Below are 14275 nucleotides of genomic sequence, written 5' to 3' on the forward strand. Positions count from 1 at the left end.
CCGGCAGCCCCGCCATTTCCCGGGCGGGCGCGTCCCGCCGCCATGTTAGGCCGCCCGGGGCCCGGCCGGCTCCGTGCTGCTCGGGCCGCCGAGGCTGCGCGGGCCGGCGGGGCAGAGGCGGGGCGAGGGCGGTGTTTCTCTGGGCCGAGGCGCTGCGAGGGGCGGTGCGGGGGCCGCCGACATGGCCAGGCACGTTTTCCTCACGGGACCCCCAGGTAACGGCGCTGACAACCAGAGGAGCGCGGGGCGAGGGCAGGCCGGGGGGGAGCCGCTGGGAGCCGGGGAGCGCCTGCGGGGGGCGGTCGGGGCTGAGGCGGCCCCGGGAGGCCCTCGGAGCTGTGGGCTCACAGTCTGGTGTTGTCTGGTTATCCTGGAGGGAAGTAGTGCTAGCTGTAAGGTTAATAAATAATCAGACCTGTTGTTACAACTGCTTTAATAAAGCCGTGGGCCTGATTCTCCTTTTTGTGAGCCTTTTGCTGATCCTGGTGTTGTCTGTAATTAATTTCAAATGCTACTGCTGGGTTCAGGTAGAAATACACACTCCCCACTTTATTCTTCCTCTCCACCCACATAAATAAAAGCAGTCGCTGGAGGTTGGGCCGACCCTGGCCTTGCCTCTGTTCATTTAATTGAAATTGAATGTACTCTTCTGATTAGATAAATGTATAATTTTAAGCTTTCTTAAACTTAGTTTGAATCATTTTAGCTTACTTTGGCAATTCACTGAATGAAGGTAACAAAATCAGAGACATCAAATCTACTTAGCTGAATTAGTATAAATTCCCATATAGAGACAAGGCCTCGGAAAGATGGCAGATATTGATGGTGCCATGCTTGTTATTTTGTTGTTGTTCAAATGCCAAGAGTTCCTTTGGCCTCAATTTTTAAAGTTGTGCTTGACTAGATGCCCCTGAAGCCACAGAAGATTTTGCCTGTGATATTTTTGCCTCAAGAAGGCTCTGGGGAGACCTTATAGTGGCCTTCCAGTGCCTAAAGGGGGCTACAGGAAAGCTGGGGAGGGACTCTGTATCAGGGAGTGTAGAGATTGGACAAGAGGTAATGGCTTTAAATTAGAAGAGGCTAGATTTAGATTAGATAATAGGAAGAAATTCTTCACTCAAAGGGTGGTGAGACTCTGGCACAGGTTGCCCAGAGAAGCTGTGGATGCCCCATCCCTAGGGGTGCTCAAGGCCAGGCTGGATGGGGCTTTGGGCAACCTGGTCTGGTGGGAGGTGTTGCTGACCACGGCAGGGGTTGGAACTGGGTGATCCTTAAGGTCCCTGCCAACCCAAGCCAGTCTGTGAGACAGTTAAGAAAGTAGTTCCTAAATCTACTTAAAACCTAGGGAAGGAGTTGCCCTATTGAAAAGACTTTTGTCGGTGTCTTTACACACATCACAAGCATCTTTATTCCTTGTCTCCAGGAATTTAAAGAGTTACTCTGCAGGATAATTTCCATTTTCTAAAGCAGATTTTCTTGATAAGAATGATTAAAAATGAAGTGCTAACTATAAATTCTGAGAGGTGACTGTCTTCTTTTATGCTCAGCTTTGTTGAGGGATGTTCTTCTAAAACGGCAAAGAAGGGAGATGGCTCCTTTGTGAGAACAGAGGGTACCTGGAAGGTGGCCAACATTTGCATAGAAGGTACATTAAATTGTGCTTGGAGGCATCAGATGGGAAGGGTCTTAAAGATCTTTCTTAGATCTGGGAGAATTGATTATAGGACCTCAGCATAATTCACACAGGAAGGAAATTCAGGGCCAGCTATGAGACCAGGTTGCTCAAAGCTTTATCCAGTCAGGTCTTGCAAATCTCAAAGAATGAAAACTGCGCAGCCACTCTGATATCTTGGGTTTACTGAGTGCTTCCAATTGCTAGGACACAATACAAGTATTGCATGCTTAATCCATTGGAAGTCAGGCTTCTGGTTATAGCAATCAGTTTTGACCTAATCTAAAAAGAGGATAAATTCATCTCTGATCTTAAAAGATAGTGAAGAGCAGAGATAAAGAAAAGGAGATTGATCAGTCAGCCTTGTAGCTAGCTTGGATATCAGTTGTGTAACAGTACGGCTCTCAGCATGGACTAATCTCCTGTGTATTTGCCCATCTTGGGGCAAGCTTTGTGGCCTGTCCAGACACTAAGTGAACAAGTTCAGTGGTGGCCTGGGATATTTTTACCGTTCTGTTGTGACTTCACTGTAGGCATACTTCTTAAAGACTAATAAAACATTATGGTGTCGGTACAACATGGACTTTAAAAGGTGCTTCTGTTCTTGCTTTTCCTACCACTTTTTCAGTCTGTAAATTGTTCTTAAAAATAAATAAATAAATAACCAGTGTTTGTGCTAAATCACGTCATCGCTGAGTTATTTAAAAAATAGGCTTTTACCACAGAAGATTAATCCTGTGTACTTTTTGTTTCCCCTACGATTTTAGGGATTGGAAAGACTACTTTGATCCAGAAAGTCACTCAGGCACTAAGATCCTCAGACGTTCCCGTTGATGGATTTTACACAGAGGAAGTTAAAGAAGGTGGCAGAAGAAGAGGATTTGATGTTGTCACTTTATCTGGAAAACGAGGTCCTTTATCTAGAGTCAGGTACTGAAGTTTTAATTGTTGTAAGCAGCTTGTTGTTTTATGCTTCTCTCATGTGTCAGCATGTTAAATACTCCTCCAGAAGGTGATCACCATTGCACGTATGGCTTTCATGTCAGGTTCTTTGTTCAGTTCTTGTCACCTGGCTGATCCCTGCATTGTTGCCTATCTATCGCATAGTGAAACATGGAAAATGTGCTAGAGAAGGATGTTCTCTCTTACTGCCTGTTTTACACCATTAGAAGAAGCACTGCTCAGCCTTTTCTCATGAGTCCAAGTCTCTTTGGGATACAGTGAATAGCTTGTTGTAGACAGAAAGGAAGATTATTTTTTTCTGCAAGCTAATTGATGGGTACAAAATCTGAAAATTAAAGGGAAATTGCATGTAACATTTTTAAAGAGCCACCGACTGGCCCACAAATCCCAGGTGTGAATTTTAAGAAAAAGAGTGATGTATGAAATTTTAAGAAAAAGACTGATGTTTGCATATGTCATGCAGCACATGCAAACTGTCCAAATATTTTCCCAAGACTGTTTAAGTGTTTTGGAGTCCATGCTGAGCTTTGGGCTACCGCAGTGATGCTATCTGTAACGTCACATTACCTAATTCAAAGGTAGCTCATATGCTTCCATGAATTGCAGGTGTTTATTTTGGTTTCAGTGCAGATACACCTGCCAGCTTTTATATTCCTTTGTCCTTCAGTACAGTGTTCAAATTTAAACTTATATAGTACTGAAGGTATTGTATGGTATGTTTATTATCTGAAAGGATGCTATCTGCAGCATGACTTAATGCATAGCTTACAGGGTTTCTTTCCTTTGAAGAATTAAGGGGAGTTAGACTTACTGGGGTAACTATTCTAATAAATGTACTTGAAATGACTGCAGTCAATTCTCATTAAACTTACTACTTAGAAGGATCTGTTTATGTCTTTCAAATTCAGTTCTGATTCTTCTACTTCGAGACGTGAATATCGAGTTGGACAGTATGTTGTAGACCTGGTTTCATTTGAGCAGTTGGTTCTACCTGTGCTGAGAAATGTGAGTATTGAGATAAAGCTGCTGAAAAATGGATGCTTGATGATAATGAGCGTTATCAGAAGGCCCTTCTACAGCCCTAGTTTTTGGTGGTACTAAAGGGCCTCTTTCTTGGGTTTCACTGGTACTGATTGACTTCAGGATCGGATCAGGAAGCTGAAGGGGCAGAGATCACTTTCCATCTCCTTGTTGTGACGTCGTCCTGTGACCAGGCTGTCCTTGGGCTGAGGGACAGCCGATAGGAAGTTTCTTCCCATGCCACCAGATTTCACACTGGAAGGTAAACAAAATGGACAGGTGGCTTACCACACACAACTGGGAGGAGTTAGTGGGTCCAAAAAAAAGGATTTTCCTGCTGCTCCTCCTACATCTCTTTTTTTTCCCCTCAATGATTCCTTTCTTCTTCCAGTAGAAACATTTGTTTCTTGAATCCAGTGATTATTTTAGTTTACAGCTACATAATTACTATTAGGTTTTAAATGTTATAGCGATGTATAATTTGATACAGGCTGCTGCACACAGAGCGTTTTGTGGCTTTTTCCTATCCTTCTCTTATCCTGTTACAACAGTGCAAGCAATATTAGGCTTGTGTCCCTTCTTCCTTCTCCTTCCTGTCATCCCAACCTTTCCCCTCTCCAAAATTAAACAAGAACAGACCTGACTTTGGCAATAACATATCATAAACTGCAGCAGCTGCTGAACAGTACTGCTAAAAATCGTATTGTGATTTTTGTACACTGCCAAATCTCAAGGGGCCAAGGAAGAAGGGACTTCTTAATGAACTTAGGGAAAAAAAAACGAAAAAGAAAAATAATAATAATTATAAAAGTAATAAAACAGAAGGGTGCAAAGGGGCTAAAATGAGATTGAGGATCAGATTGTTTTTGTCAAGGAAAGCTAAAGACTGAGAGGAGGGAAGCAAAGATGTTGGGGGCAAGGGAGAAAGGGAATATGAATAAAATGGGACTTCTAAAATATTTAACTTCACTGTAGCTTGATTTACTGTGTTGGTAAATAGAAGAATAGTTTAAATTAAATAAAAAAGGCTTTATTAAGTCAGTGCTATACTCTGAATCCTCTTACTGCTGTCTTAATTTATTTGAAGTTCGTGAATGATTTTGCTAGGAGGGTTAGCAGTGTTCATTTTTTTCTGTTTGTTTTATAGCTGCCTGTGAGAACAAGAGAGTGAAGAGGGGAAGAAAAGGGGCCAGAGGGGTAGGACAGTGCATGACCCTGTTCTCACTGAAAGCACTGTTAATCCGTTTTGTGGGAACGTGGTCATGCATGTATGTGGTACAAAATGGGAGAAGAGGAGAGAGAAGGCGGGCAAGATCATAGACCTGAGACAAGAAAAGGGAAATGAACAAGGCATGGTCTGGTTTGATCAAAGGGCCGCAGGAGTGGGAAAGCGCCTGGTTAGGCTGGCAGACAGCTTCAGCTCTTACAGTTTGGGTCTTGCTCGCTCCATTGAGAACTGGGATAGATCCTACAGTGGGTGAGCTCTTTGGTTCTGGAAATGTTACCAGGCAGGACTGAGGATTGTATCCAAAGCAAAATGTTCTGTTTCTCTGGGGGTGACCTAGTGACTACTGTTGGCTTTTTAGCTGACTGATCTGTGAAAGCTTTTTAAATAAAACAGCAACTCAGCAGGGACTTGGCTTGAAAAAGTTTTAGGATGCATGTTACACAGCTCTTCCACTTCCCTGGAAGTAAATAGGGAGAAAAAAAGCTGGAAATGTCCTGGTTGGTTATCAAGATAGCTTTAAAAACAGTTAGTTGTTTTGAGAGAAATGCTGGTTTTTGCCCTTCTTACACTCTTCGTGATTTGTTTTAGTTTTATTTGGTGTTTCTTTTAGTTGTTGGATTTCTTTTTTCAACTCTCGAGGCTTTCTATCACAATGTGCCTCTGCATTGCTTGCTGTGATGTGAGGTTCTAATCACAAATCTGATGTTCAAGTCAATTTTGTGGCAAGAGACTATGCCAGAGCAATAGATCAGGCAGAAAAGGGAGGCACAATGTGAAGGTGAACGTTATTGTTGCTTCTGGAGAGGTCAGCACAACTCTGTTTACAGTTTGGCTTCTGACTTCTTGTTCTACTTTGGACAAACAGTTTTGACCTCTTGAAATTTTACCATGATGCTACAAATACTGGAGCCAGAGGTAAAGTCCCTGAGACCTGCCTGGGTCTGTCTGTTCACTTCTCTGCGTGCCTGACTTTGCAGCATTAGGGGCTCAGCTGGCATAGGCAAAACTGCTGCCGTATGATTTGATAATGGAAGAATAATCTTTATGAAATCTGAAATCTTACTTACAACTTGGAAACTGAAGATAAGGGTACAAAAATCTGATTTAGCATTTCTTATGCTAAAATAGAAAGGAACAAGCTTCTCAATTTAAAATTGTTTTTCGAATGGCATCATGTAGCTACAAGGAGACAAGCTTCCAAATCTAGATTTAATGCAAGTCTTTTTTCAGTAATTGTGTAGTGTGGATATTGATCTATTCTAAATGCAGAAGCCAGTGTTTTGAAAAACAGGAGTCCCTCAGGTTTAATGAGAGTTGCTAGTAGGCAAAGTGCAGTTCTGAACTGTCACATAGCTCTTACAGGGCCATTGTGAGAATGCTGCTTTGAAGGAAAACTGATGTGAATATTTCCTATTGTAGTTGGTGTTTAGGTATTTATGCTGTACCTGCATTCTCATCTTCCAACAATCTTTGCTGAGATATAAATGACAAATTTAAAGTCTGTCAGTCACCAACAGTGACTTTGACTCTTCCACTTCCCCCAGAATTACAATTTAATTGATTTCTTGTAGAGGTAATTTTTATTAGCACAGAAACTGTTGCTCGTTCCAAGGTCTGTGTTGTTTACAGCCTGCTGATGCGCTTTTCCACAGGTAAACCACAGCAGTGATACAGAGAAGAAGATCTGCGTCATAGACGAGATTGGTAAAATGGAGCTCTTCAGCCAGGCATTTATTCGAGCTGTTCGTGAAACGTTGACCGACCCTGGTACCGTGGTACTTGGAACGATTCCAGTACCGAAGGGAAAGCCACTGGATCTTGTTGAAGAAATAAGAAGTAGGAAAGATGTTGAAGTGTTCAACGTGAGTAATGTTAAATGTTCTTAAAGAGCCTTCTGTTCTGCATTGCTGGTTTGTATTTGGCTCTGTTTAAAAACTAATTGTTACTACCAGTTGATAGCTGTGGGTAGCTTGTATGAAATAAGTTTTTTAGTTTCCATTTGGTTCTTAATGGGCAGGTGTTCACCTTATTAAAAAAAAACCCTCGCAGTTGGCACTTACTGTATGAGTCTCACAGCTGGCTTTGCTTGTGAGGGGCCGTGGAAGTAATGATGTAGTTGTTTTTAAAGGTTTTCTTGCTGTAGTATTATTGCCATCTAAGTATTCATTATTCCTGAGAGTTAAATCTTTTAAAGTACAGTCAGATTTTTATTTTTTTTTTCAAAGTGGCTTGCAGAAATATTACCCGTAATCGTATTCAAGGAAAAAAAAAAAAAAAGGCAGCAGTGGGGTTTGCAGAAATGACTTCTAGAAGAAAGACACTTGTAAATGGAGTGTGCTTTCTCTGGAGTCAGTGAAATAACTTTGGAATTAATTATGTTGTTCTACAGACATAATTTTCAGGATATTAGGGCCTCAAAGTGCGGTTCTGATCAGTTACAGAGAAATTCTCAAAAACTTACCACAACAGATCAGCCTGTTCAGAGGAACACATGAGAGGTTCCCTTAACATTTGTAAGCACCCTGGATACTTTGTGAAACCAAGCTAAACACAGCCCCCACTCCTTTGATTTATTTTTTTTTTCTGCTCAGTGTTACTGTTCCAAGGAGAGAATAAAGCTGTATATCCAAAACTGAACTCTATGGATCTATAAATTAGGGATACAGTAAGTGGGACTTCGATGTCCCCACTGACTAGCAGGGGCAGTATGCTGTAGAGCAGTACGGTGCTGCAGCCTGGGCTTTACTGGATGCAGGTCACAGTGACAGTGTGTGCTTGGTTGTGATTTGTTTTCTCCTTCCTCCTTCACTTGGATCACAACAACTTGTCCTGAATGATCTTGCTTTCTGCAGAGAAAGAAAAACCTCCATCTCCTTTTTTCCTCTTCAAAGTGACATTAACAGAACTGCAGTGCTCAGAAAAGTACCTCGGCTTTCTTCTAGTTGGTGGTCCCCTCATCATCTTTACTTTCTGGTTTTTGAATTAAAAGCCTGTTTAAGCGCTGAAGCAGCCCCAGGAGCAAAAACAACAGAATGTTCCTTTCCCCCCATAAACATTCGTCTCCTACCTTTCCCTTCAGACACTAAACCCCATGTTTCCTGCCCTACAGCCCATGTGTGTTGGTTGCTGCACTAGTGACCAGGGATGCATGTGAATGTGAATTCTCTGTGACTTGCCTTTTGGTGGAAGAACTGGGGGAGAGGCAGTTGCGAATGCCTCGGTGAAGGCAGCAGTTGCTGCATAGGATGCAGTCACAGTGAGGCAATAGCGTTCCTTCTTCTCAGAGAAGGAAGGGAAGTGCTAGAAAGCACTGCTTGGCTTTTCAAGGAAGCTTCAGAGCCTTCCACTGTCTCTTTATGTCAGGTGATGTTCTGAGGCACGTGCTGCTCAGCCCCAGGTTATTGGGTGTGTCTGTCGGCCAGCGCATCTTTCTCTTAAATGTCTACAGCCAGCTAAAATCTTGCTGTACATTTCAGTGGAGCAATGTTTTCTAAAAAAAAAACCCTTTACAAAAAAAAACGAGCCATTCTGTTTATAATGCTGAGATTAGAACATGCAGGTTTCTTTGTTTAAGTACAGATTTCTCTGGTGGATCCTTCAGCCAAAAGCGAGAGTGTGAAATGTGTGGCAGGTTGCAATAGTTCCCCAATGACAAGAGACCTGCTACGCTAAAGTCCTGTACAGGAGAACATCTGTCTAGCTCCCGTGACACACTGCATGCTCTTTCCCAGCTAGTTAAAACGTGTGCATGAGCAGGAGCAGAACTTACCCTCGTGGAGTCGGATGTGTTACTGGCTGAAGTAAACACCGGATCACCAGCTACCTCATCGAAGGGCTGTGGCACGGGGAGAGCCTGGGGTGCCCAAAGAGCCCGGAGTGTCCAAAGAGCCCACGGTTAGTTTTTTCTTGCTAACTTTTATGATGCCCGGTAGCGTGCAGAGGTAGGTGGCTATCTTCGAAACCAGTTCTGTCTGCTTTGTCACTTAGTGTGGAGTTAAGCTGCATTCAATAACTCAGCAGGGTTTTCTGATCCTTCTTTTATTGTCACAAGGATGGTTCTGATGTTTGACGCTAAGTGCCTGGACACAGCTGTTTTGGGTTTTACAGCCCCTTCTGTCTTGAAAGCATATTCAGTTGGTGTAAATGGGTCCAGATGCCCTAAAAGCAGTTGAGATTCGGTCCCCAATGTTTAATTTATTTAATCTAGAGCACTTAACAATAGGGGATCTGATATTTAACACATTTTTTTCCATTGTTGCCCAATTCCATTTTGCTGAGAACTAAACTTTCCAGTGCAAGTACAGGGGCTCTTTTTGCACTGCCTGGGTCTGCATAGTTTTGCAGATGTGGAGTCATAAATAGGATCACTTTATTCCTAGCAGCTGGCATGATTCATTTTCTCCCATTTTTCCTTCTACTAATTTTTCTTCCATGAAACCCACGAGTGAAATTTGGTTGTCTCTGCCTTTTGAGAAAGAAAACAGAGTTTAATGGATAGTAGCTGAGGTTCCAGTTGGATGCTCTCTGCTAGTACTGTTTCCTTGACAGTTCCTGAATTGTTAGGGGAAGAAGGCTTCTGTCCTTTTGCATGCTTGGAGTTCAGGTGATCGTTTCTTCCAGATTATCTAAATGCTTAGTCAAAAGCAGTATCTGCAGTTGCTTTTACTCCCTAAAAAACTGCCCGTCTCTTTGTACGTTCAGCATGGATACTGGGAGACTTGTTCTGTCTGGGAAAACTGCCTGCACAGAATGTGTCCAGATCTTAAGAGGAGGCTGGTATCTATCAAGCAGCCTTTGCAAAACTCTCGTGAGAATTGCCCAGCACTTGGCACGCTCTCTGGTGCTCTCACTGGACTTCTGGCATGTAGGTATGGAAGAGGGGCAGATAAAATGCAGTATTGTTTTTGTTGGCTGTGAGACAGTGGAAAGAGCTATTAAATGTTCAGAAGGTCCTTTGAAAGTCAGGATGTCAGGACACTTGCTGTGAGATTTAGAGTTTGGCTCATCTGTGCTCTGTGCCTTGTTTACCTCGGGGTGTCTCAATAGCCTTACTGAAGAGCAATTCCATTCTTTATTGTCTTGCTCTTTGCTGTTGTGGGCCTTTCTTTTTATCTTATAATAGCCTTGGAACAATACTCAATAAAAACAGCAACTTCCAGGCAGATCTTCCCAGTCCTTTCCTCTTTTCTTTTTAACGTCACTTTTTCATCAGTCCCATGTTGATCTGCTCTCTTGAATTCAGGTGTCATAGGTGAGACCACTGTCTCTAGGTTTATAGGGCAGTTTTCCAGCATTTGGATAGGATGTCTGTGACTGAACAGCAATAGGTGCCTGGGGTTAAATTCTTCAGGTAGGACTGTCACCAATTTGTTGTTGATGATGATGATAATAATAGACTTTCTCCTGTTCAGTACTGACTGTAGTACTGGAAGGAACGCGGATCCACGTGCTCAGGTATTACATGCAGCTACAGGGAATGCAATGAAACCTTGCTGGTGGAGAGCTTCATGCCATGTATACTGGGGTGTCTTTCCTTTCTCTTCTAGCAGCATTTTTCAAACTTTGTTAAAGATATGAATGCCCTTACTTATTCTGGGGGGACTCATCTGTCACTGGGGGATTTCCTTCTGCCTTTTCTGCAGGGATCTGAACAGTGAAGAAAATTCCTTAAGCTTTTTAAGTGAAGCTCGTGCTGACACTTCACAAATGTTTAACCCTTTCGCCACCCCAGCCCTCTCCACAGGTTTTGGTTGGTCATGCTGTGGCCACTCACATACATAATGTGGGTGACCGGGCTCTGCATCCGGGCAGGGCCATTCAAGAAGGCGTAATCTGCACCCCCAGCCCCACCGTTCTGTGCTCTGTCACTGCTGTAACAGGGAGCTGAGCTGGCTAGCAAGCGGCAATGTTTCCTTGGCAATTCACAGCGGTCTGCAGGTGCTGCGACACTGGTGGACCCAGAAAAACCACTGGGCTGTGGATTTCCACACGGGCTCTTGTTAACGGCCAGCATTGCCACAGACTTAAACCAAGGGCATGCTTCAGTGCAACACAAAAGCCCCCCAGCTTCTTCAGGTGGTCTTATTTCTCTTTCAAGGCGTTTCTGTCCTGCAGTGCTAAGGTTTCTAAGTACACATTTGTGCTGTTAAGCCTGTTTTAATTTTTGATTGAAGATGTTTTTGACTTGGGCTGTCATCCCTGGAAATACAATCTTTTCAAGCAGTGAAGGCGCAAGAACTCCACTTTATAATAGAAAAATGATGCTTGGTAATCAAAAAGGATTTCTAGTAATGACAAAAGTACACAGTTTCTTTGAGCAATTCTTGTTAGTTATTCAAGCCCTGAATAATACTGCAAAATACCATGGGTAATTAAACCAAAAAGATCACTGAATATTCAATTACATGTGCAGATTTGTGGCTTTAGCTTATTGTGTTCTTAGTAGTACAAGAAGGCAGGTGTTTGACACTCAACATTCCTCCACCAAGAAAGAAATGCATTTGAATTTCTGCTTTGTTTTTTGGAGTAAACAGTGATGTAGAGGTTATTCATCAAATTACATCAGTTTTAATTTCTCTTTCTCTAGGTTAGTAAGGAAAACAGGAACAACATTTTGCAAGACATCTTGGCAGCTGTGGAGTCCTGCAGAAAATGAACACCTTTTCTTGTCTGTAAACACTAAAACCTTTATTTTTACAAAACATAACGCTTTGTGGATATTTGATCTGCCCTTCCTGCTGAAGCTTCTGGAGGCTTTACTGGAGCTTCCAGGGTAAGCAAGGTAAAGCTGGTAATATTCTAAACCGTGAAAATGAGATGGAAGGGTTCTTGTTCATCCAGGTCACAAGCTGATCCATTCAAAACTTCGAGAGATCCATAGTTAACATGAAAATCCGACCTGGGTATTTGAAAGTTAGGCGGTCTGACTCCGATCCTAGTTACACCATGTAAAAGTAGTTAGCTGCCAAATCTGATAGAGATCTGAGTCCTTCAGAGTGGTGAGGACTGTTCTGGCCAGAGAGCCGTTGGGGGTCTATAACATCCCATGCAGTAATGTGCGTTGAGGAACCAGAACTTAGCCCCAGTGTAACAGAACACAACCCTGCCCCAGAAGTATGTGTGCTCTGCCTGGCTTGTGTATAAATAAATACCTTTGCTAACTTTGACCTGGTTGAGGTGTGTCAAAGTTTCACTGTGGGTGCTGAAAATTCACGAGGTGGAAGGAATAATTGGATTCTCTCCAACTGCGTGGTAAGAAGGGTTATAGAGAATTCCAAGGAAAATTCCTGTAATTCCAAATGATACATACAGAATTCCACTTCGGGGGGAAACATAACCAACTATACCCTTTCTTAAGTGGCCCAGACAGTAGTTAAGAGGGCTGCCTTTTGGGTTAATTTTAAATTTTCAGGTGGCAACCTTGTTTCACACCCCTTTTAAAAAAATCTTTAGGTTCATTGGAGCTGAATCAAATCTTGACACATGTTTTTCATGCAGAGTTTATGAGGTCAGGATTGACTTAATGCTGCATTTGTCTATATGGGTTTTACAACCCGTTATGTTTACTGATACTTTTCTTTTGCTTGTTTGAATTTTTCCTTATTCAGTTCTGTACACACTTAATAGTTGTGATATAAGAAGTGTGTGAGAGTATTAGACAATGTCTTTTTTCCTCTGAGGTTTGCAAATGTGTTAGGAAAAAGTACTTGCACATAATCTGTTTTGCATGTTATGAAAACAGAATTCCCTCCCAGGTGCACTTCTGTTCCTTATACAATTTATAGTCATCTCTGGCTGTAAGATGTTAAGACTTCAGTTGTTCCTTAACTTTTTTCTGGTTAGTTCAACAACTGTTAAAGTGAGCAAACTAAAGGCATTTTCAAACATTGATTTTGTTTCTTATTTCTATGCAAACTGACACCAACATTTCTAGGTGGCTGGATGGGGACAGGAATTTTTTTACAGGTACCCTGGAAACAGAACAGAGCATGCAGGGAGCATCTTTTCTTTTTCCTGTACTTGGAATGCCAGTCTGGTACAAACGTTGTCCCTGCCTGGATGGCAGGAGAGACGTGTCATGTTATAGGACACCATGGCCCTGGTCCCTGACAGCTCCATGACAGTGCCATTCTGGCCACAGCCATTTGGATAACGGAGTTGCCTTCATATCTGGGGAAAAGAGAATCCGTCTCAGAGATCCCCTTTGGGAATGTACAGCTCCTGCCTGCTTTTCACAAAATAAGGCTGAGCCTTGAAGGTATTGTAAATCCACAGTAATTACCACAGGCATTCTTCTCTGTTGTTAGACAAGATGGATGGAGAGCTCCAAATCCTGCCTGTAAAGGACTGGCACTGAGAAATGCAACCTTGTGAATGCAAGAGATGTCTAGCTCTTACCCCAGTGTTTACCAGTCATTGCCTGTGGTGGTGGTGGCTGCTAGGTTCTGTGTTTTGGATGTGAAAGATCCCATCTTACCCATGTGAAAGATCCCATCTTACCTGCTTGAGTCTGGTTACAGTGGTGGTACAGCTCCATTGTGCTTCTTGTGTGACAAGGAGCCTGCAGGGTGTTTGTTCTCTACTTTTTGTAGAGGGCACTCGTGCTTGTCTCCTAGCATGGCAGCAACTTCTCTGTGTCCAGCTGGAGGCCTCTGGCTGAATGAAACCATCGCGTCAAGATTTGAAGTAAGAAGAGCAGGGGCAACTGCAGTGCGCTACCTGAGGGCTACTGCAGGGCACTCAAGAGGGAACTCCAAACTCAACCTTTGCCCTTTCTACAGCAACCCAAAAGTGATCTCAAGCTGATGAGGAAAGATAAAACCTCTGACTGTTGCCACCCAGAAATCTAAACAGAGTTGAGGCCCAGGTGAACCATGAGGCTGGATATTGCTTTTTAGTTTTTGTGCCTTATGCTAGAACAACTCGGGGAATTTGCTGTGTACTGCTGCAGTACTGGTGCTTGGTGGTTTTGTGACTGGTTTTGCCATTTTGCTTGGGCACCTTCTCCCACAAACTGTTGTATTAATTTGGGGTTTGTGCAGCTCATTTCATGTGCATGAGATGCATGGATTTAGGCAGTCATCTGTATGCCCTCACGTGGGCTTTGTTTCAGCTGTGCACAAACTTTTAGGAGGAGTTTGCATCTGCAACTTTACATGCACAGGAGTAATGGTGTTAAGAGTATGCCTTCTAAGGGGTGTGAACGCATCAGTCTTGAATATGCTGAGAGTTGTAGGGGAAATTCCCTATCCTAGTGAAATTTGGAGGTAAAGTGGGGCGGGTTGGAGAGGAACATTATTTGGCTTGGGGAACAGTTTGCTCCTGCTTTACTCAGGTATTTTATTAAACAGCATAAAGCTGAAGAGACCCTTATTTAAGAAAACATACACTGC

At 42.9% G+C, this 14275-nt stretch overlaps 1 protein-coding gene across 2 annotated transcripts; it reads left to right on the forward strand.

The window, feature by feature from the left end:
• Nucleotides 1-20: 20 nt before the first annotated feature.
• NTPCR (nucleoside-triphosphatase, cancer-related) lies at nucleotides 21-12045 on the forward strand. 2 transcript variants are annotated; one of them, XM_040554133.1, is made up of 5 exons: nucleotides 21-215; nucleotides 2440-2602; nucleotides 3544-3640; nucleotides 6536-6745; nucleotides 11470-12045. In XM_040554133.1, the coding sequence occupies exons 1-5, from the start codon at nucleotides 182-184 to the stop codon at nucleotides 11536-11538; spliced, it is 573 nt and encodes a 190-aa protein (XP_040410067.1). In that variant the 5' UTR covers nucleotides 21-181; the 3' UTR covers nucleotides 11539-12045. The 2 variants fall into 2 exon arrangements, with proteins under 2 accessions (XP_040410067.1, XP_040410066.1); XM_040554132.1 differs by having other exon boundaries at nucleotides 31-215; nucleotides 3538-3640.
• Nucleotides 12046-14275: the final 2230 nt, after the last annotated feature.

Source organism: Cygnus olor, chromosome 3, assembly GCF_009769625.2.
Source record: "Cygnus olor isolate bCygOlo1 chromosome 3, bCygOlo1.pri.v2, whole genome shotgun sequence".
Lineage (NCBI taxonomy): Eukaryota > Metazoa > Chordata > Aves > Anseriformes > Anatidae > Cygnus > Cygnus olor.

What these genes read in the sequence shown, in the direction of transcription:
- NTPCR (XM_040554132.1), top strand. Translation starts at nt 182, where the DNA reads ATGGCCAGGCACGTTTTCCTCACGGGACCCCCAG. An exon ending in GGTCCTTTATCTAGAGTCAG is followed by an intron (nt 2,603 to 3,537) that starts GTACTGAAGTTT and finishes TATGTCTTTCAA; the next exon opens with ATTCAGTTCTGATTCTTCTA. An exon ending in TTCTACCTGTGCTGAGAAAT is followed by an intron (nt 3,641 to 6,535) that starts GTGAGTATTGAG and finishes GCTTTTCCACAG; the next exon opens with GTAAACCACAGCAGTGATAC.